Raw genomic sequence first — 23,816 nt, 5'->3', positions numbered from 1 at the left:
ATAAAATTTCTATTAACACAATAATAATACACATTCAACATCAAAAATATTTCCTTGGTTTATAAGACGATCCAATTTAAATGTCAACAAAGCACCTAACGTACATAACAGAAGCTATTGAATCCTTTGATTCAAATATGAACACCGAAAATAATCTTCTAAAGATTGGTTGATGCCACACAATACTAGACAATAAACATCCAAAACTCATCATTTTGGGAAAAAGAAATGACAAAATATTATTGATAAAAAACTAACTCAAAAATAATTAAACATATGTTTAAATAATTTAAAACCCTAAAAAGACAAAAAAAAGATAATAAAAAAGATAAAATCTTCTGGATATCCGAAAAAGATTTAAATGATATTTTTTAGGTTTGAAATAGAGCGGTTAAAGATAAACTTTGAAATTTATTAAAGATCTTCGAACGAGCATTGATTTGATATATTATAGGCCCCATGGTTCAATCCAAGTCAAAAGTTATGACCTCTTAAAGCTTCCACCGATCCTGCTCCAATTTTGCTTCGATTCTGTTACGATCCTATCGATTCTATTCCGATCCTACCGATCCTGTTGCAAAAATCGATTCTGCACGATCCTGGATCGATTTTGGGTATCCGGATCATAGGATCGTATACGATCCTACGATTCGGATCGCGATTTTGCAAACCATGTATGGCACTGAAAGCGAAGGTTTGTGAAGTTAGTGGTGTTAGTGGCTTGAGAAACTTCCTGGAGCGTCCGAAATCCGATTTATTTCAAACCAGTAGTTATTTTACTCTAGAAATCAAATTCGGTAAAATAGGAGACCTCTTTGTAAAGTACACCTAAATTTTAATTTTTCTTTTTATTTTACTTAAATTGGGCCTAAATAACTAAGTTTAATATAGATTAATAGGCCAAATAAATCCCTACACATAAATACCCAAATCTGAAGTCTTAAAAAGGGAGAGAGGAGGCAAACCTAGGATCGGGGAGAGTGGGCGGCGACCAAGACTTGGCTGCACGAATCAAAAAGAAAAAAAGAGAAAGAGAATCATGGATCAGGAGGAAAGGGAAGGGAAGTCATTCCTCAATCGTGCGCTATGACCCTTTATGCCAATATTTGGTTTTGAGCGTTGTTAACACAAAGACACGTCCTAAACCCTTCTTTTTCCCATTCAATTTATAGTATTTGTCCTTACTGAAATCTTTCATGAAAATACATAGAAGCATGTCTCATTAGATGACAATGTGGTTTCTTGAAGTTTCTGAAGTTTTTCCTTTAGATCTTGTTGTTCTTGTCGAGTATTGTGGTTGGAAACCTGTAGGGGATGTTGCTGCATTTTCGGATTCTAGGATGAAGTCCAGGAGGTTTAAAGAGGGCTGGTATGTGAGACTTAATTCTGGCGGGGAGGGAGTTGAGTCGCAAGGTAGAGTTCGTTTCAAGAAGGGAGGATCGATGTCTCTAAGGCGCAGTTTTTGGGCTCGTCCTTATAGACTGGGGTTTGCATAGGGTTGTGGTCTGATCATGTTTTGAGGCGAGTTGGGGGTTGGAGTTAGAGTAGTGTTGGTTGAGTTGAGAGGCTAGGACAGCGAGTTTGTGGGATTTAAGAATTATGAAAACGATTCGATGTGATTGGAGGTAGTGAGGTAAATCCATCAAAAATGGGTGCGATGATTGTAAGTGCACCGTGTTGGTTTTGATGTGGTCAACTAAGTCAAGTTAGGTCATGTGTATTTGATCCTTGTGTCTAAGTGTGCAGGAGCTTAGGAACACAAGAAGTCGAGCGGAAGACACAGCTAGCGTGAAGGATGGCACGGGAAGGGAGTTGACCGGTTCAGTGCATCCAAGGGACAAGGTGCTGCAGAAAAGTATGTTGGCAGACGAGAAGGAAGCTCACAGCGTTTCTGAGGGACTAGAAATCGGAGCGAAAGATTGCTCGAGGAGAGAAGGCCGAAGTTGGGTTCGGGTGAGTTTGACTCTGGAAGGCAGAGAATCACCCAGGCGACTAGAGAAGAAGGTAGTGACTGGAGAAGGCGCCAGACAGTCAGCACGAAGCTGACGGATCCGAGCGCCCGGATCACCAGGGTGTCACGTCGCAGTGGATCACTCTTCGGATTCACGTCAGCAACGGTTCGGGTGCCCGGACATGGTTAAGGTGCCCGGACATGGTCCAAGCACTCGGATATGAAAAAACTCTATCTACCAGCCGTTGTGAGGAGATAGAGTTTACCTCGTTGGGCGCCCGGAGAGGGTTTGGGTGCCCGGACCGTGCCACATCAACAACGGATAAAATTCACCAGAACACTATAAATAGAGTCATGGCTCAGTCAGTTTAGAACAACACTTTCTGTATTTGAGTTATTTCACTCTGTTCTTCAAAATTTGTGCTTTCAAAGTTCTGCAGAGGCTTCTCCTCCTCCGATTGGTGTCAAAGAAAAAGTTGATTAGTTGAGCTACACTTACCTTGAATTAGCAATCTCTTCGGTTGCAAACCAAGTAATCTTTTTGTCTCATACTTATTTTATGCATTTTAGTTTCTCTTATAAAAGTGTTTGCCTTAATCAAAGTCGAAGGTTTTGGAAGGGACCAACAACGAACTCACAAGAGGGAATGGAATCCATCGAAATCGACGACGGTGAACTTACAAAAGGGAAGGGATCCGTCGAAAACGGGGGTAGTGAACTCACGAGAGGAAAGGAATCCGTTGAAAATAGTGACAGTAAACTCACTATAAGTTGGCATGAGGGATTTGGCGATATCGGTGTCAATGAACTCTGCCGGCCCGGTAATATACTTTGTAGATGGATCCATCGGAGAGAGGATGTCACTTGAAGGTACTACACCACTATGCTTATGCTAAGTTGAGGAGAGGTCTATGATAGACATCAAGTTATTCTAAAGGTTTAGATTAAGGTGATTGCCATTGAATTTAAGTTAAATGGACTTGTTGGAAAAAAAAAAGAATTATTATTATGGTATTATGCATGTGAATGGAAGATTATGTACTTGTAATACTGGTTCGGGATGTGTTGAGTCGTTAGACTCACTAGATTTGAATGGTTGTTGGTGAGGAGGATACTGAGGCAAGAGGCTTCGACACTTGAATGGATCAGGACCTAGGCAGTGCACTCCCAGAGACCTTCCGTTTTCGCATAAAACCAAAGATAATAAAATTTGAGGGGAGGGTTTTTAATATAGATGGTTTCAGGGTTTAAATTCTGGAATTTTGAATGTTGATTTCTGCTTAATTTATTTTTAGTGTAGTTCATGACTCAAGTAGCATTTAAAGGTTTCATTGGCATAGTTTGTTTTAAAGTTTTTAATAATGAGTTTTCTAATTTCAGTGAATAGAAGTTTTTGGTGAACAGTACTGCGTGAACTGTAGCTTTCGGGGAAAAAACATTTAGTATCATTAGTTAAATTTAGTATAGGGTCGTTTTAGTTGGTATCAGAGCGGTTGTTCTGGTAAGGGATGCACCTACTGTCGGGTGCGAGAAGCCCAAGAATTCAAGCCTTAAAGTATGTAACTTTAGATAAAATTTATTAAGAATTTAATTGCTATGCCATTTGTCTATATATATATATATATATAAATGCATGCGGTTTATTTTCTTGTTTTGGACTGAGAACAGAGATGCCTCCTAGACAGTACGAAAGGAGGAATAGGGGGAATGGAGAGGAGGGGTATGGGGAGGCACCACCATCGTTGATATTGAAGATTGAGTGCTTCAGACACCTCCTCCACCCCCACCCCCTAGTACTCGTATGCTAGAAGGTATGGTGCAATTGTTGGAGTAGCACACTAAAGCTTCTCGCAGGGTTCGACCAGAAGTAGTTTATGAGCACTTTAAGAGGATGGACCCTAAAGATTTCTCTGGCACTACAGATCTATTTGTGGCTGAGGGATGGATCAGATCGTTAGAGGTAATATTCAAGTTTATGGACATGGAAGATGCAGGCAAGGTGCGTTGCACCACCTATTTACTGAAGGATAATGCCTCTTTGTGGTGGGAAAGGGCAGAGAAGTCAATTGACTTGAACACCTTGACTTGGGAGGGGTTCAAGAAGATATTCTATGAGAAGTACTTCACAGTCGATGTGCGGTCGAGGGTGAAGAGGGAGTTCATGAGTCTCCGACAGGGAGACTTAATTGTTGCGGAGTATGTCCAGAAGTTTGACAGGGGTGTCACTTTTTGCCTCTAATTGCAAATGATGCTGAGGAAAAACTGAGGCACTTTTTTTGGATGGTTTGTGGCCTACTATTTACAACGATGTGTTAATGGCGGACCCGACTGAGTACTCTTCTGCTATTACCAGAGCCTTCCGGGCAGAGCAAGCCCTGAAGGATATCAATTTTGAGATGCAGAGAAAGAGACAGTATCGACAACAGCAAATAAGAAATCGTTTGCAGGATCACCGAGGTTACAAGGGCCCCAAAGGCCTCAAGGACAACAGAAACAGCAGCCTCCGAGGCCAGTTGCCCCGAATGTAGGTGACAAACCCTTGTGTAAGGAGTACAACCATCATCACTTTGGCAAGTGCATGTGGGGATCAGGTAAGTGCTTCAAGTGCGACGAGGAAGGGCATCAATCTTATGGTTACCTGAAGCTAAAGCAACCAATGACCAATAGGGCTTATGTGATGCATGCCTAACAAGTTGAGCCAGACACCACACTCATCACAGGTATTATAGTTGATTCGGTAAAGTTTTAATCGTTAAATTTATTGAGATGCTAAGTCCAAATGCTAGAATTATTGCTAAGGTAGGATTTCAGAATTTATGGATAATTAGAAGATTTAAAAAAAAATTGATGCCTAAACCATAGGAGTTAAAAATTTTGTGGTAGATTATGAAAGACTTGGACTGGATGTGATGTTTCTGTTGACACATGCAAGATTTATATTGCGGGGTAGCCACTTATGCTTTATTGGATTTTGGAGCTACATAATTGTTTATATCTGAATCATTTGTGAATCGTTTAGCAATCATCCCTGAGCATTTGGAAGGGGGATGTAGAGTGACAATCCTTTCAGGGAAGAGATGTTATCTACCAGTTGGGTTAGAAACATAGAGCTCGAGCTGCAAGAGAACACTATTCGGGCAGATCTTATTGTGTTTCCAATGCCTAAGTTCGATATTATATTGGACATGGATTGGTTGACATTAAATGAAGCTTTGATTGATTTCCGACAAAAGTTAGTGTTAGTCAAACAGATCAGTGGGAAGTCATTTATTTTTGAGGTAGTGAAGAGCAGGTAGGTGTCGTATGTCATTTCTTGTGTTTGTACGAGGAAGCTTTTGCATAGAGGTTGTCAGGGATTTCTAGCCAACATCATTTCAGTACCCGACATAGTCAATCAACCTATAGAGGATGTGGAAGTGGTCAGGGAGTTCCCTAAGGTATTTCCTGACGATGTTGCTGGTATCCCACCTGACAGAGAGGAGGAATTTTCTATAAAATTGTTACCGAGTACAGTACCCATTTAGAAGGCACTATATCATCTAGCACTTGCCAAGATGAAAGAATTGAAGGACCAGATTAAAGAGTTGCTAAATAAGAGATTTATTCGTCCTAGTTACTCTCCATAGGGCGTGCCAGTGCTATTCGTGAAGAAGGACGGAAGCCTGAGGCTCTGTATTGATTATCAAGAGTTGAACATGATGACCGTGAAGAATAAGCACCCATTGCCAAGGATCAAGGATCTCTTCGATCAGTTATAGGGAGCTTCGGTATTTTTGAAGATAGATCTTCATTTGGGGTACCATCAATTAAAGGTGAGGGAAGCAAATGTTCACAAGACAACCTTCAGAACTCGTTATAGATATTATGAGTTTTTGGTAGTGTCATTCGAGTTGACGAATGCCCCAGTGATCTTCATGGATCTCATGAATCACATATTTCAGCCGTACTTGGATCGGTTCATCATCATATTCATAGATGACATCCTGATCTACTCTAAGAGCAGAGATGAGCACAGACAACACTTGAGGACCGCATTGCAAGTACTTCAGGATCAGAAACTATATGCTAAGTACAACATGTGCGAATTTTGGATGGAGAAGGTAGCATTCTTAAGCCACATTATTTCGAGTGGAGTAGCAGTTGACTCATCTAAGGTGGAGGCCGTGAAAGAGTGGTCAGCACCGAGAAGTCCAATCGAGTTACGCAGTTTCTTAGGCTTGATGGGCCATTATCGAAAACTTATTAAGGACTTTTCGTCTATTACAGTGCCCTTGATAGCCTTGACGAAAAAGAATGTCAAGTTCGTATGGGGAGCTAACTATCGAGAGAGTTTTGAGGAGCTGAAGCAGGCACTTACTACCGCACCAATTCTAGCGATGCCATCTGGGAAAGGGGACTATGTGTTGTACACTGATGCTTTTAAACTCGAATTGGGTGCCGTTTTGATGTAGCACGATCGGGTTATTGCTTATGCGTCTAGATAGTTGAAGGTTCATGAGAAGAATTATCCGGCGCACGATTTGGACTTAGCAGCAGTTGTTTTTGCCTTGAAAATTTGGAGACATTACTTGTACTGTGAGAAGTGCAAAGTCTTTACCGATCACAAGAGTCTCAAGTACCTCTTCACCCAGGAGGAGCTGAACATGAGGCAGAGATGTTGGTTAGAGCTTGTGAAGGACTACAACTATGAAATTAGCTACCACCAGGGGAAGGCTAGTGTCGTCGCAGACGCCTTGAGCAGGAAGACATCATAGCTCATCTGTCGTATTCTATACATCCGGAGAGTACAAAGATATATAAAGACTTGCAACTACTCTATTGGTGGTCAGGTATAAAGTGAGATATTATGCGTTTTATATTTGAATACCTAAATTGTCAACTGGTAAAGGTAGAGCATTAGAGACCAGCAGGGATGCTGAGACCATTTTCTATTCCTGAGTGAAAATGGGAGAACATTACGATGGACTTTGTTGTGGGATTGCTGAGGACGGTAAAAGGCTTTAATGCTATTTGGGTGATCATTGATTGACTCACTAAATCAGCACACTTTTTGCCAGTAAAGACGACTTTTACCATAACGCAGTATGTAGAGCTGTACATTCAGGATTCCAGCATCGATAGTGTCTGATAGAGATCCAAGGTTTACATTCTCCTTCTGGAAGAGTCTGCAATCTACTATGGGGACTAAATTGTTGTTCAGTATAGCGCTTCATCCTCAGACAAATGGCCAGTCTGAGAGAGTGATACAGATTCTAGAGGACTTATTGCAGGCTTGTGTGATTGATTTTCAAGGAAGCTGGGAACCAAAGTTAGCTTTAGTAGAGTTTACCTATAACAATAGTTATCAGGCATCTATAGGTATAACTCCTTATGAGGCACCTTATGGAAGAAAGTATAGGTCGCCTATTCATTGGGATGAGGTTGGAGAAAGAACTGAGATCTGGCCAGAGATTGTGCGGTATATCGCATACTTAGTAGTCAGAATCTGGGATAGGATGAAGGCTGCTAAGAGCCAATTGAAGAGTTATGCTGACAAGAGAAGAAGAAAGCTCGAGTTTGTCGTTGGAGACCATGTGTTTGTGAAAGTAGCACCCATGAAGGGGGTTATAAGATTTGGCAAGAAGGGCAAGCTTAGGCCAAGATTCATAGAGCCCTTTGAGATCTTGGATAGAGTGGGAGCATTGGCATATCGAGTGGCTTTATAGCCTAATCTTGCGAGAGTACACAATGTGTTCCACGTATCTATGCTTCGCAAGTACATGTTGAATCCTTCACACGTGCTAAACTTTGAGCCACTGTAGCTTACATCAAACCTATCTTACGAGGAGAGGCATACACAGATTTTAAGCACACAAGAGAGGAAGCTGTGGAACAAGGTAATAAAGATGGTCAAGGTCAAATGGGCGAATCAATCCAAGGAGGAAACCACTTGGGAGATTGAGACTGACATGAGAAGTCGCTATCTAGAGTTATTTAGTAAGCTTTAATTTCGAGGACAAAATTTCATTTAAGGGGGAGGAATTGTAGCATCCGAAATCCGATTTATTTCAAACCAATAGTTATTTTACTCTAGAAATCAAATTTCGGTAAAATAGGAGACCTCTTGTAAAGTACACCTAAATTTTGAATTTTCTTTTTATTTTACTTAAATTGGGCCTAAAAAATTAAGTTTAATATAGATTAGTGGGTCAAATTAATCCCTACACATAAATACCCAAATCCGAAATCTTAAAAAGGGGGAGAGGAGGCCAACCTAGGATTGGGGAGAATGGGCAGTGGCTGCTGCATGAACCAAAAAAAAGAGGAAGAGAATCATAGATTGGGAGGAGGAAAGGGAAGGGAACTCATTCCCTGATCGTGCTACGACCCTTTGTGCCGATATTTGGTTTTGACCGTTGTTAACACAAAGGCACGTCCTAAACCCTTCTTTTTCCCCATTCAATTTATAGTATTTGTGCTTATTGAATTCTTTCATGAAAATACGTAGAAGCATGCCTCATTAGATGACATTGTGGTTTCTTGAAGTTACTGAAGTTTTTCCTTTAGATTTTGTTGTTCTTGTCGAGTATTGTTTCTGGAAAACTGCAGGGGTTGTTGCTGTGTTTTGGGATTCTTTAGGATGAAGTCCAAGAGGTTTAAAGAGGGCTGGGACGCGAGACTTAATTCTGGTGGGGACGGAGTCGAGTCACAAGGCAGAGTTTGTTTCGAGAAGGGAGGATCGGTGTCTCTAAGGCGCAGTTTTTGAGTTTGTCCTTGCAGGCTAGGCTTTATGTGGGGCTGTGGTCTGATCATGTTTTGGGGCAAGTCGAGGGCTGGAGTTAGAGTAGTGTTGGTCGAGTCGAGAGGCTAGGACAATGGGTTTGTGGGATTTAAGAATTATAAAAAAGAGTCGATGCGATCGGAGGTAGTGAGAAAAATCCGGCGAAACGAGGGCTACGAACTCACTAGAGCGAATGGGATCCGTCGAAAATGGGAACGGTGAACTTACAAGAGGGCAGGGATCTGTCAAAAACGAGGGCGGTGAACTCACGAGAGGAAAGGAATCTGTCGAAAACGGGGACGGTAAACTCACTATAAGTTGGCATGAGGGATTTGGCAATAACTGGGTCAATAAACTCTGTCAGCCCGGTAATATGCTTTGTAGATGGATCCATCAGAGAGAGGATGTCACTTTCGATGAAGGTACTACACCACTATGCTTATGCTAAGTTGAGGAGAGGTCTATGATGACATCAAGTTATTTTAAAGGTTTAGATTAAGGTGATTGCCATTGAATTTAAGTTAAATGAACTTGCTGTCATTGAATTTAAGTTTTATATATATATATATATTTATGGTATTATGCATGTGAATGGAAGATTATGTACTTGTAATACTGGTTTGGGATGTGCTGAGTCATTGACTCACTAGATTTGAATGGTTGCATGTGAGAAGGATACTAAGGCAGAAGGCTCTGACACTTGAATGGATTCGGACCTAGGTAGTGCACTCCCGAAGACCTCCCATTTCCGCATAAAACCAAAGATAATAAAATTTGAGGGGAGAGTTTTTAATAAAGATTGTTTAAGAGTTTAAATTCTAGAATTCTGAATGTTGATTTCGCATGCTTAATTTATTTTGGTGTAGTTCGTGACTCGAGTAGCGTTTAAAGGTTTCATTGGCGTAGTTCGTTTAAAATTTTAATAATGAGTTTTCCAATTTTGATGAATAGAAGTTTTTGGTGAACAATACTATGTGATCAGTAGCTTTTGGGGGGGAAAAATTTAGTGCCATTAGTTAAATTTAGTATAGGGTCGTTTCACTTCCGAAGCTGCGGAGTGGAGGCAAAATCTGTAGTGAGGAAATATGAAGATATTGAGGGCTTGACTATCAAGAGATGACAAATATGATGGTGTGGATAAATTTAAAGAGGGGAGGTGATTGAGTTTGGCAACGACCTCTTTCCATATTAGATTTGTTTCCTAAGAGCATCCGCATTGGTTTGAATGTTAATATATGTCACCTCTTCGAAAAGCATAAGACCCACATGCCACATACCCATTATATTATATCTCTCTTTTATTAACACACACCCACATTAATTTTAACATTAACACTCATTAATTGTAGGTCCCACGGTCCACTTATTTATCTTTATTCTTATTTTACATTAAATAAATAAATATGTTTTCAATTTTATTCTTGCTCATTAACTGTGTTCAAAGAATTGAACGTTGGCGTGTGTGGGTGCTATAACACCCACCCACATTGGTTGTAACACCATTTGGGTGTTATAACACCTAAACATTAACACCAATGTGGGTGCTCTAAGACCCTAGCGTGAGAAAAGAAGCTTTCCACATAGAAATTGACAAACTTAGTATCATATTTATGATGTTATGAAGGAAAAATTACATGATAGATATAATACTTATGATAAAATTCCAAACCTATGGTAACTCTTATAAAGTAGCAAGCAACATGGTTGAAGTATATTGTTTCAGTAAATTATGAAACTCAAAACTAAATAACAAATATAAATTTCTTTTATGTCACCTATGCTAATTGACACTTGTAAAGCTTTTCCTATTTGGTTTATGTAATAGTGGTAATGAACATCCAATGGTGTAGATATGCAACACCCCTTGGTATGGTGTGACACAAATTAAAATAAGTTCAAGTAATGTTTGTAATTTTTAAACTTTTCTATAAAAATTATTATAGAAAAAATGTAGGACTAAATCTTATAATAATTCATTTCAATAAACATTCTAGTGAAAATGAAAATTTTAATTCAATTGCTAACATAGTTTTGCTAAATAAGAATATCTAAGTGAGAGAGGATTAAATTAGTAAAACCTATTTAAATTCATCATGAAATTTTATCTAACATACTTGACATATTCTTATACTATCAGTTGTTGGGTCCTCGGAAGCTACTAGACAGAGGCTAACAAATTGGTTTTCTCAAGATGGTGGGGTGGCTAGGGTGTATGACTTCTTTAGGCATCCTAGCCCTAAGAAGCCAAGGGCCAGAATAATATGGGAGACATACCTACATCCGAGCCATGTGGTTACCTTATGGATGCTGGCACAGAGGTGTTTTCTGACTAGAGACTAGCTGGATCACGAGGATCGGCATTGCATTTTCTAAAGACAGGTGCTAGAGATATAAGAGCACTTATTCTTTGGATTAGAGACTAGCTGCATATGCGATCGAAGATGCCTACCTATCAGAGAATGATGAGTCTTCGAGAGACATTGCCGTGGGAGTAGAGTATGGACAAAGGCTCATCATCTAGTCTTGTCATCTGTTATTCATTATGTATGGAGATCTAGAAATTGTAGTTTCGTTGGTGAGGGGCTATTAGACATTGAGAGGATTTTCAAGAGTGTGCAAATTCATGTATACCCATCCTTGGGTGTTTACTCTGATTTGATACTTTGTCATACATGCGTAACACAGAGATCAGTTCTTGTACTCCTGGTTCATGCTATTCAAATTTTTTACTTATGCAAAAAAAATATTGGCACGGTTAATAAACCTAACACAACCTATTGGCAATCATATCATAATCTTGGGATTATATCCACAACATTCTTACAATATTAACCTAGTAAACCTAACACAGCCTATTGTCAATCATACCATAATCTTATAAATTTCTCTTTAACCTAAAAGGCACATCATACAACCCCTAGAACTTTTTGTTGGAAATTCTGAAGTCCACAATTGCATACCTGTGGATGTTCTGCATTGAATGGAGGAATACCTACTAGAAGTTCAAAAAGAATGACACCCATTGACCACCAATCTGCAGTTGGGCCTGCAATCCATACACGACAATTATGATGCATAAGTTGGTATCTAGTCAAGAGCAATAAGAAGAAACAATAGATAAGTTTAACGTGACAAACCATGCTGCATCCCTAGAAGTATCTCTGGTGCTAAATAATCAGGAGTTCCAACAGCTGATTGTTTTTGTCTTTGCTCCCGCTTTAATGCCCTTTGTTCTGCTGGCATTGATTCATTATTTTCTAAGAGGACAGATCCACTTACATCTGGACCTGATAAATCATCAGTGCTGTTGATAAGGCCAACCTTAGAAAGCCCAAAATCAGTCAACTGCATGAGAAAGAGACAGTATGAGTTCACACAGAATGCTATTGTAACACAGTTGATACATAGTAATAGATCAGAAGCAAGTGTTAGCTATAAATACTTCACAAGTCTTAGCAACACAGTTAAACAGCAAAAGGAAAGCAAAGTTAAAAATAAGGAAAAGGTAAAGGATCTGAAATTGTCCAAAGGACATTAATCTTAGTAGCACATGATACATAGAGTTCATGGACCATTCAACCTGTCTAAGTCCAGTTTGTTGTTGGCCTCACCTCATATACACACGGCCCTATTGTGATCTTTATCCTCGAGACCATCCATTAAGTTCAATATTAGACACATAGCACAAAAAGTTACCTGATTTTTTCATTAAATCAAATATCAATGTATTTAGTAAAAGTAACACATATATTCAAATTCAAGAAATATGCAGGCACCATACAATAAAGTTTATTAGGGTAACAAAAGCACAATTTGGGATATGTTCTAGTTCTGACCCTCAGCTTTCATATTCAAGTTCAGCAGGAAAATTGAATATTGGATTATTATCATTGGTTTTAAGTTTTTAGTTACGATAGATGTAGGATTTCTAATATTGTATACGATTTGCTTTGATTGTTATCTGTAGGCCAGAACAAGAACCTGACCACCAAGTTTGATGTTGCATGATGATTGGTAAATTGTCCTCTACTACTATGGAACCATTTTTCCACTTTTGAATATCATAGGCTGAATTTAACCAAGGTTTTAAAAGTGTATATAAACTCTTGAACCACTGAATAATGCGCATGTGGATGCGTATGCAGTCATAATATTCTAAAGCAAACATCAGGTATATTGATTATAATGTAGAGTAACATGACGTTACAAAAAATAAAAGTTCTCAACTCCTAGCTACTATAGAATAGATTAAATTAATCAATATAAGCAATTTATATAAACAAAATTTACATCTATCACTTAATAATTAAATTAATCAATCTAATTTCCAAATAAAATTTCCCAATATGAATCTAAGCAATACAAAGAAAGCAAAGAATATAACACCAATCAATCCAAATAATGTCATGCAAATAAAAAAAAAGAACACATTAACTAAGCAAAACATAGAATAGTCTCTGCATTTATTATTTGGTAAAATTGGTTTAATCTAAACAGCATTAACATGAGACGGAACTTGATACAATAGAGATAGATCTAACCCACATAATCCTTCTGTGCTTATAAACGCAGTTACTTACTAGATAAGTGCATGGCTGCATAAGCTGTTTATGAAGGATCTTAGAACAATGGTTTCATCGAATATTAAACCGTGCAAATCCTCTGCTCTCCTCTTTAATTCTATCATCATCTCAGTTCCCTTACCTTTTGCAAATTTCTCTTTCTCAATATCTACCATTCTTACCTTTTGATTTTTTATGGAAACATGGTATGCAACTTGTTCAACAAAACCAATTAAAGTGCAGATAAATACACTGCAGTAGCAACAAGGCATTATGTAATTGAAATTCCATGTTGCTGATGGCTATGGAGCTCCCAAATGAATCAAAGTGTTGTTAAAAATTTTGTCATTTTCGACGAAAACAATTAACTGCAAATGAGCCAGAAAGGAAGAGAAATGAGAATGGTTCCACAAACATGATGAAAAGTTGAGCAATTGTTGAGTGTCCTATCTTCTAGTGATATGGAGGCCACTTCTAGCATGAGAAAGAATAATAGTAGTTGAAAAGGGCCGATTTTATCACAACACCTTATCTAACAACAAACACACACATGTTAATAATGCATAATATGATAGTGGTAAGTGGGTGGGGGTGGATGGGTGAGGCTAGAAGGGACCCATCCTCTAATGATACTTGAGATCATTCATTGTTACTTGCATAAATTAGAGGATTATCACACATGGATCTAATCATTCTTGTTTGTGGCCATAGTAAAGACAAAGCAGGCAGGGAGGGAACATGGAGATGGGATGACAAAAGGGGAAAGGGGAGAAGATTGGGTCTGTGAAGAAGGAATGGGAGAAGATTGTAAACCCTATAAAAAAGAGAGAACCTGAGCTTCTGCCCTTTGTGAATCTATATTTAATGGAGTAGTTGAGTTGAATCCAATAAGGATATTTGGGATTTGAGTTTTAATAAGGGTTCAAGAGTTTTTTTATCCAAGCTCATATGTGGGCTCCGTTGACAAGCAAAGTGTCACATTAATCCATTTCATGACTTTAATACATATTGAACGAAATTACAACTGAGATTCGATTTGAAAAGGATATGCTAGATTTGAAACTTTTAAGGGTTTGATAAATATTAAAAAAGAAAAGTAAATATTAAGATAGATTATATACTAACATGTAACTTTCTATAAATGATTTAGAATCTCAAGGAGCATTACTAGATATATTTCTATACTAATAAAAAAAATATGTAGCTATGAATATCACCTATCTAACATTTAGCAAGATATGTACCTTTGACTAACAAAATGTATGTAAACTAATAATACCTATTTATTAATTCTCACAACTGTAACGTCTTGGCAAGGACCGTTATATCTCCAGAACTCGGGTGTAGTACTAAATATGCAAAAGTTCGCGTTGCAGGGTCTAACTGTAACGTATTGACAAGGATCACTACATCTCCATGAGAACTTGGGTGTAGTGTTAAATAGGCTAGAGTTCTCACACCACAGATTGGATAAGAATAAATATGATAGGAAAATTAATAATCTAAAATTTGAAATATGGAACATAAGAACCCTCACTAGTAAATCAATGGACATAGTAAATACGATGATTAGGAAAATAATTAGTATTTTGTATATACAAGAGACAAAATGGATAGGCAAGAAGACAAAGATGATAGAGAACTCAAGTTTTAAGTTATAGTACACAAGAAAGAGTAAAGTAAAAAAATGGAGTGAGTATTATTGTAGATAATTCATTAAAAGATGAAGTTGTAGAAGTAGTTAGAAAAAGGGATCAAATTATAGCTCTTCAAATAATAGTAGCAAAAGAAACTATAAACATAATTAGTGTATATGCATCGTAAGTGGGATTAGATGAAGTATTACAAAACATTCATCAAATGAAATGATTTTAATAGGAGGTGATCTAAATGAGCATGTCGGAATAAAAAATGAGGAATATGAGAGGGCACATGGGGGTTATGGGTTTGAAACAAGAAATGAAGGAAAACTATATTAGATTTTGCGATAGCATATGACCTTATATTAGCTAATACATTTTTTAAGAAAAGAGAAGAACACTTAGTCATGTTCAAAAGTGGAAATAATAAATCGCAAATTGACTTTCTCGGAGAAAGCTTAATTACCCAACATAGTTAATAGCGTTGAATATACACCTCAAATATAAGATAATAGAAAGAAAAAATATATGACTTATAGAAGTGGTGGAAGTTAAAAGATGAGAAGCAAAATATATTTAAAAAGAAGGTAAGAGTATAAGTATTAGGTGAAATATATGGTGACTCTAATACGATATGGAATAAAATGGTATCAAAGTTGGAAATAGTAGCTAAGAGTGTACTCGATGAGTCAAAGGGGCATGCGCCACTAAATAAGGAATCTTGGTGGTGGAATGAGAAAGTACAAGAGAAAGTGAAGGAAAAACGAACAGCTTATAAGGAATTATATATTTATAAGAACAAGAAAAATTTTAAAAATATATAAAATAGCCAAGAAAGAAACTAAGGGAGTAGTGAATGAAGCAAACAATGAACTTTTGAATGATTATATCAAAAATTGGATACAAAAGAAGGGGAAAGAGATATTTATAGAATAACTAAAGTGAGAGAAAGGAAGACAAGAGATCTTATCCAAATAAAATGTATTAAAGATGAATGTAATAGGGTACTAGTAAACGATGGAGAAATAAAAGGAAAAGGTATTTTCATCAACTTTTTAATAAAGGTTTAGATGACCAACTTAACTTGGATAATTTAAGTGGATCAAATGAGTATAGAAATTTAAATTTTTATCATAAAATTCAAACTTCAGAAGTAAAATAAGCTTTAAATGAGTTGCACAATGGAAAAATCGTTAGACCAGATGATATTCTGATAGAGGTATGGAAGTGTCTAGGGAAATAAGTTATTGAATGTCTTACAAAATTATTTAATATGATATTGAAAACAAAAAAAATATTTGATCAATGGAAGGTAAGTACTCTAGTTCCCTTATATAAAAATAAGAGAGACGTATAAAATTGTGCAAACTATAGGGGTATTAAACTAATGAGTCGTACCATGAAACTGGAAAAAAGTAATAGAAAAAAGATTAAGGAGACCACAGTGATCAAAAATCAATTTGAGTTCATGCTTAGAAGATCAATAATAGAAGCTATATATCTTCTTAGCAACTAATTAAAAATATCGGAAGTAAAAATAAGATCTACACATAATATTCACTTAGAAAAAGATTATGATAGAGTCCCAAGAAAAATTATATGGAGAATTTTAGAAAAGAGAGGCATTAGCATAACATATATTGAACTAATTAAGGATATGTACAAGAATGTAACGACCAGAGTAAAGATTTCAGACAGAGTAATTAAAGCATTTACAATAAAGATAGGGTTACATCAAGGATCAACTCCAAATCCCTATCTTTTTATACTAATTATAGATGAACTCACTATAGACATTACACATTACCATGGTGCATGTTATTTGCAGATGATATTTTTTTGGTAGATGAAATACGCGAAAGAGTAAATGCTAAACTAGAATCTTGGTAGGAAATATTAGAAGGAAAATGTTTCAGGCTTAGTAGAATAAAGACATAAGTATAGAATTTAAGTTTAGCAATATTAGATGTAATGAGACAATTATTAAGATAAGAGATGATGAGTTGTTCGGAACAAAAGCTTTAAATATTTAGGATCATTTTTGCAAAACGATGGAGGGTTTGAGAAAAATGTCTTACATAGAATAAAGAAGGATGGTTAAAATAGAGGAGAGCGTCGAGTATTTTATGTGACCGTAAAGTACCTCTAAAACTTAAAGAAAGTTTTAAAAAACCACAATTAGACCTACTACGTTATATGAAGTTGAATATTGGATTATGACTTGAGCACATGAGCAGAAGATGAGAGTTACAGAGATGAGAATGTTAAGTTGGATGTGTGGACATACGAGTATGGATAGAATAAGAAATAAGAGCATTAGAGAGAAAGTCAAAGTTGCATCTATTGAGGGAAAACTCTTAGAGATATATTTAAGATGGTATGGACATATGTACTTAGACGACCAATAAATGCTTTAGTTAGGCGATGTGAAACTATGACAAACACACATATCAAACGAGGAAGAGGAAGACCAAAAAAGACTTGATTAGCAATAATAAAACAAGATAAAATTTATTTAAGTATAGATGATGATATGGTAGGAGATAGAGCTCAATGACGTAAAATGATCCATATAGTCGATCCCACCTAGTGGGATAAGGCTTGATTGTTGCTGTTGTATTAATTCTCACAACAGTTGAAACTACAATTGAATTAGAATAAGAGCAATGTAGATACCATGACTCTTTTGAGAAGGACAATAAAAAAAATATTGAAAGGTACCTAAAAAAAAGAAATGTTTTGACTTAGTGGCAGACAAAAATTAGAGTTGCTAGTGTCCCCCTTTTAAATATTTTAGTATGTGATATAAACAAGTTATTTTTAAATTTTTTTAAAGATAACTAATTGCTCTTTAATATTCTCAACTTTTTTAAAAAAGTGGGTGCTAATTTGGGTCTCTAAACTCAAAGTCGTGTGTCCACCACTGCTTCAATTTAATATATATTATAAAATATTCTTACTTTTATATAGTTATGACGGTTAATTACCTAACAAATATGTTCTAACTATAGGGTTGTATAATACATAGTAGGGTTGTATAATACATAGTTTAAAATCTCGTATGGTACTGATCGACATGCTAAAATTTATCATTCCTCTCGTCGACAAACACAACATCGACACTAGCAGGATCACGTGAGGCCACGCACGAGATCTTGGGTGGCGTGAAGCCCCATGCAAGACCCCGTGGCAATGTGAAGGTCTCGCACAAGACCCTACAGCGGCACAAAGCCTTGCATGAGACCTCGTGGTCGCGCGCAAGGCCATGACGGTCACAGGATTCGATTTTTATTTTTCAATTGATAATTTTTTTTCTTTTTTCTTTTTTTAATAGTTAATTCTTTCTCCTTTCTCTCCTATATTATTTTTTTTATTCCTTTCCTTCTTGAACACATGGAAAAGTCTTTTTTCTTTCTCCCCGTATTAATTCTTTTCTTATTCCTTTCCTCCTTAAACATTTGGAAAAAAAAAAATTCTTAAGAATATTGATTCTTTTTCTCTGTTAATTTCTCTCTCCTTCACCTTTCACATGGACAAATACAAAAGTTCAAAAAATAACTCTTTAAAGGAAACCTAAACCCTAATCCCAAAACTATCTTTTAGGGATATTAAGGATAAAAAATGAATATAATATAATTCCTAAATATTACTATGATTTGATTTAAATTATTCTACATATAAATTCAGTTTAATTTAAATTGATTAAAATAAAATACATTCAATTTAATTTAAACCTAATCTTAATCATCATATCTAAACTTTAGTTTATCCTAAATTGACTTTTACTCGATTTTAATTTTTAAAATATTAGTTTAACCTAATAATAAATATTTATAGCAATCAAATATTATAATAATAATTTTTAATTAATATATTTTATATTTAAAAAAATACTGAAACCATATCAATATGACACGATACCAAAATCGTATCATTCTCGTCATAAATTGAAACTCCGTCGAGGCTCGAAATTTTAAACCGTGGTACAATACGTTTTGATTAAGTTGAATAAAAATTTATCTCCAATTTTCACATGATATAAAAGCACACCCTAATTACCCGAAAATCCTTAGGGCTAAAACTGAATTCATACATCATCTTCCGATTATCCCTGTCAGTACAAGTTTACATAATATATTCTAGTTGATGCCCATATAATAATATTGTACTGTCTATACATGGTGAAATTCAAAATGGCCACAAAAAGACTTAGTTCCTTCTCTATATTTGACGTTACCTCTTATTATAGGATACAAAACAATATCTCCAATGGTCCCAATCGATGATGATGTTCATATGTGGCAAAGAAAGGACAATTATTTATTTGGAGTAGCAGCCCCTCCAAAGGCAGATGGCCCGAGATTCAAAAGTTGGAAATCATAAAATAATATAGTTATGTTTCTGTTAACGCTCAACTCTGTCCTTTTAATGTCTCAATTAAACTGTAATTTATTATTAGTTAGTAGATTCACTCAGTATCACAATTGTCCCTAATTTTTTTTTGTGTGAATTATAGGTCTTTGATTTGGAGAAGAAGATTGGCAATGCTAAAGAATATGATTAGGGCTCTATCTACTTGAGGTGAATGATTCTCCTAAAAAGAAACATCATAATACCGATGGTTTAGTGTTTGCAAATTAAAATTCAGTTTCTACTTTTTTTGAAATGGGGCAATGCTATTATATTATAGAACTATAGGTTAGGGCATCGAAAGTTTATAGATCTGAAGAACCTTTTTCCATTTCTTTTCAATAATAAAAATCCGAATAAATTTCAATGTGAAATTTGTCAATTAGCTAAACATGTTTGAAATTCTCATCCTTACAAAAAATCACAATCTTTTTCATTAATTCATAGTGATGTGTTGGGATTGTGTAGGATCAAGAGTATTATTGGATCTCGTTGATTCATAATATCTATAGATGATCACACTCACATAAGTTTTTTGTAAAGAAAGAAAAATCGGAGCAAGGTCGTATATTTTAAAAATTTGTGGTTCAAACTCAATTCCAAACCAAAATATAAATATTGAAAATAGGAACGTCTTGTCTCTATTCTTAGTGATTACTTAATAAGTCAAGGGTTGACACATCTCAATAAATGGTGTGGCTGAGAATGGGAACATTTTAAAGTAGTCTCATCTCTCATGCTCTCTACACATGTGCCAAAATAGTATTAGGGGAAGCCATACTCACTGCGACATACCTCATAAACAAATGCCTTCTAAAGTCTAAACTATCAGCACTGAGTTATCAAAAACTGAAATTAAGGATATTTCACCAATTCAAGATGGAACAACTGGATGTTCCAGATAGTCGGAGTAGGATATTGTTGATATGGGATGAACAAAGGGTTGAACTTGAGGTTCAAGAATGGAATGATCAGTTTGTGCATTATAAAGTGACTTGCAAAGTGACACGTAGACCCATAGCTATCACCTTTGTGTATGGCACTGCTCTTGGAAGGAGACCGTTATGGAACACCTGTAGCGTCTAGCGGATGATATAGCTTTGCCTTGGGTTGTCATAGGGGATTTCAATGCTTACCTATCAATAGAGGACAAGCATGGTGGAAACCCTCTCTCACAAGAGAGTCTTACTGAATTCCAAGATTTTGTTGCAGTTACTGGACTGGAGGATTTAAACCATATAGGATCCAGATATTCCTGGTCCAATGGCTACATGTGCAGTAAACTTGATCGAGCACTAGTGAATAAATGTTGACGGGAGGCTGAGCTATAGAGTTTTGCTAATTTCACTCCCCCGAGTTGCCTATCATATCATTCGGCCTACATTATGAACAGTGGCATTCAAATCCTTAGGCCATTAAGTTTTTCAATATATGGGCCAAGCACAACACCTTCCTACAAATACCAAATGGACAACCTACAAGCAGCAGATTGGCCAAGGAATAGCTCAGTACACAATTGTGCATATTCTGAAACTTCTGAAATCTGACTTGAAAAATATGAATTCCGTGCACTTTCAACACATTTTGGCACGAGAAACAGCTGCACGACTAAGATTAGAGGAAGCTCAAGAAGCTGGATTGTCCTGTGGAACTATGGTTGCCAATTACAAAGAAATTCAATAGGCTGCTTCCCGATTAAATGTTGCTGAACACAACTTCCACATGCAGCATGCCAAGCTAGAATATTTTAAACAAGTGGACCGTAACTCCTCGTTTTTTCATGCGATTGTAAAAAGAAATAACAAGCGCAATGAAATCACAGTAGTAGAAAGGCATGATGACAATCTTACTGAATCTTTTAGGGAGGTTGTTGGAGTAGTTACTAATTACTTTTAGAACCAATTTGACACTCGAATAGACAAGACTTTATTCCCAGCATCTTGCTTGTAGTTTGGTCAGATTCTTCAAACAGCTCAGCATGATTAGCTGGTTTGCCTTCCTACAGTTGAGGAGATCAAGGAGGCACTCTTAGACATAGGGGACCAGCATGCCCCAGGCTCTGATGGCTATGGATCGAGGTTTTTTAAGCAAGCTTAGGACACTGTTGAAGGAGATTTTTCTGATGCAGTCCTGCAATTCTCAACAGCAGGAAGCTACTTAAGAAATGAAACCATACTTTAATTTCTCTAGTCCCGAAGTCTTCCCATGCCAGTAAAGTGATGGATTATAGACCTATCTCCTACTGTACAGTCTTCTACAAGGTCATATCGAAGTTATTGGAAGGTTGTCTAGCAAATATCATGGACAAGTTCTTACATCAGCCACAAGCTGCATTTGTAAAGGGCAGGCTCATCACAAATAACATCCACTTGGCTCAGGAGCTTTTTAGGAAATACAGCTGAAAGTGTTTGTCTCCAAGGTGCATCATGAAGATTGATCTACAAAAGGTATTTGACTCAGTCCACTAGGATTTCCTGAAGGAGACACTTCTTGGGTTGTAGTCCCGAGGAAGTATATAGATTCGATTATGGAATGATTGAACACTACCTCACACTCACTTGCCATTAATGGAGGGACTTTTGGGCTATTCTGTGGAGCTAGGCGGCTGTGGCAAGGAGACCCACTGTCACCATATCTATTTGGAATCTACATAGAAATCTTTGGGAGACAAATTCAACAGTGCACAGTTGTTTCGACTTCCAAATTTCATCCCTAGTGTGCACTCCTGGGACAAACCCACCTAGCCTATGCTGATGATCTCTTTCTTTTCAGTAAGGGTGATGAGAATTTGGTTACAGCATTATCTGCCTGTCTGCGTGAATTCAGGGAAACGGCTGGCCTTCGCGTTAATAGGTTGAAATCATGCATATACTTGGCTGGAATTGAGGATAGGATCAGCGTGAGGTTGCTGTCCATCACGGGCTTTCAGGAGGGATCTATACTGTGCAAATATCTTGGGGTTCCCCTTGTAGCTAAGCGACTTCGGATTTCGGACTATAAACCTCTCCTTAACTTCTTGGTCCGGCGTGTTAATGGTTGGCTGAGACACACTCTATCTTATGCAAGCAAGGCATATCTTATTTCCTCGATGCTTCAAGGGGTGGAATGTTTCTAGATGTCCATCTTACCAATGCCTCTAGGTCAAGCCATATCTATAGAATTTGCAAATCTTTCATGTGGGCATCTAAGCATCCTCCAATATCTTGGGCTGATATCTGCAAACAAAAGGAGGAAGGAGGTTTGGAATTCCGAGAGTTAAAAGTTGAAACTTAGCTCTGCTAGCTAAGGTATTTTGGCAGATTGAGGTGAAAGCAGACACTCTTTAGATCAAATAAGCCCACCACAAATATCTGAGATGTGCAAATGTGTGGTCCTGAGAAGTATCCCCTTTAGATTCACCTTTGATTAAGAGGTTACTGCTAATACAGGACCAAATTCTTTCGGATGTGGGCTTGGCATCTGTTGCTAGACAAAGACTAATAGGATGGTTCGCATAGGACGGTGGAGTGGCACGGACATATGATTTCTTTAGACGTCCAAGTCCTAAGAAGGTATGGGCATGAACAGTGTGGAAAACTTACTTTGTAGCCTAGTCATGCTACCACTTGCTGGATGTTGGCCTTGGGGCGTCTTCGCACTAAAGACATGCATGAGTACTTGGAGGATAAGCAGTGTGAATTTTGTCGACAGGTGTTAGAGACACATGAGCATTTGTTTTTCTAGGTGCCCCTCTATTACTGAGTTATGGAGGAGGGTCAGAAACTGGCTACATATGCAACAAGAGATGTCCACTTTCAGACAGGCTTTAAGAGTGTTTGGGAGATGTTACCGTGGGAATAAGGTATTAATGAAGGCTCGGTACTTGGCATGTCTTCGTTAATACACTATATATAGAGAAATAGAAATAAATGTATCTTCGAGGGTGAGCAATTAAGTGTTGAGAGGATATTCAAGAGTGTGTGTATGTATGTATATAGCTCTTTAAGGGTATACTCTGATTTAATATTATGTCAGTCATAAGTGTTAGGACTTGTGCGAGCTAGAGGGGGGTGAATAACTTCGTTCGCTTCTTCAATGATGATTTGCAACCAATACTTGAAGCGAAGACTCCACAATGCTAACACCTCCAATTTACTTGGTCTCCACCTCCTTGAGATGACTAATCCAAGGATCCACACGGTGCATACTACTCCACTATGAACGCACTCCTCGAAAATAATCCGGAGGCAGAGAAACCTCGCACAAGCTCACAACAAGAAAATGCAACAAAAAATACAAACTAGGTTACACAAGAAATTGAAAACGATTACAACTATAAACCTTGATTTGCTTGCTCTTTTCATGCTTGGAATAGCCTCTTGTAGACTCGGAAATGCAACAACACTTCACTCTGAATCATCCAAGAATCGGCGTTGAAAAATTCCTCGAAACCCCACCTTTAAAGCCATTGGGTCGAGACTGATTTTTACCTATCGGTCGTCTGATCTTATCCA

General features: G+C 37.2%; 1 protein-coding gene across 3 annotated transcripts in view; it reads right to left on the bottom strand.

Annotated features, from left to right (window-relative positions):
• The window catches only part of LOC122051099 (probable serine/threonine protein kinase IRE), a 45,299-nt gene that overhangs the window by 5,557 nt on the left and 15,926 nt on the right, over positions 1–23,816 (bottom strand). For all 3 annotated transcript variants that reach the window (XR_006131322.1, XM_042612052.1, XM_042612054.1), the window contains exons 9-10: positions 11,849–12,056; positions 11,672–11,757 (exon numbers count right to left, since the gene is read on the bottom strand). Coding sequence is in view for 2 of the 3 variants with exons in the window: in XM_042612052.1 (XP_042467986.1) it covers positions 11,672–11,757; positions 11,849–12,056 (294 nt within the window). In the remaining variant the exon portion in view is untranslated. The remainder of the gene's footprint in view (positions 1–11,671; positions 11,758–11,848; positions 12,057–23,816) is intronic.

The sequence above is a fragment of the Zingiber officinale genome, chromosome 3A (genome assembly GCF_018446385.1).
Source record: "Zingiber officinale cultivar Zhangliang chromosome 3A, Zo_v1.1, whole genome shotgun sequence".
Lineage (NCBI taxonomy): Eukaryota > Viridiplantae > Streptophyta > Magnoliopsida > Zingiberales > Zingiberaceae > Zingiber > Zingiber officinale.
Note: the sequence above shows the minus strand (reverse complement) of the source record. Positions and strands in the feature narration are given on the sequence as shown.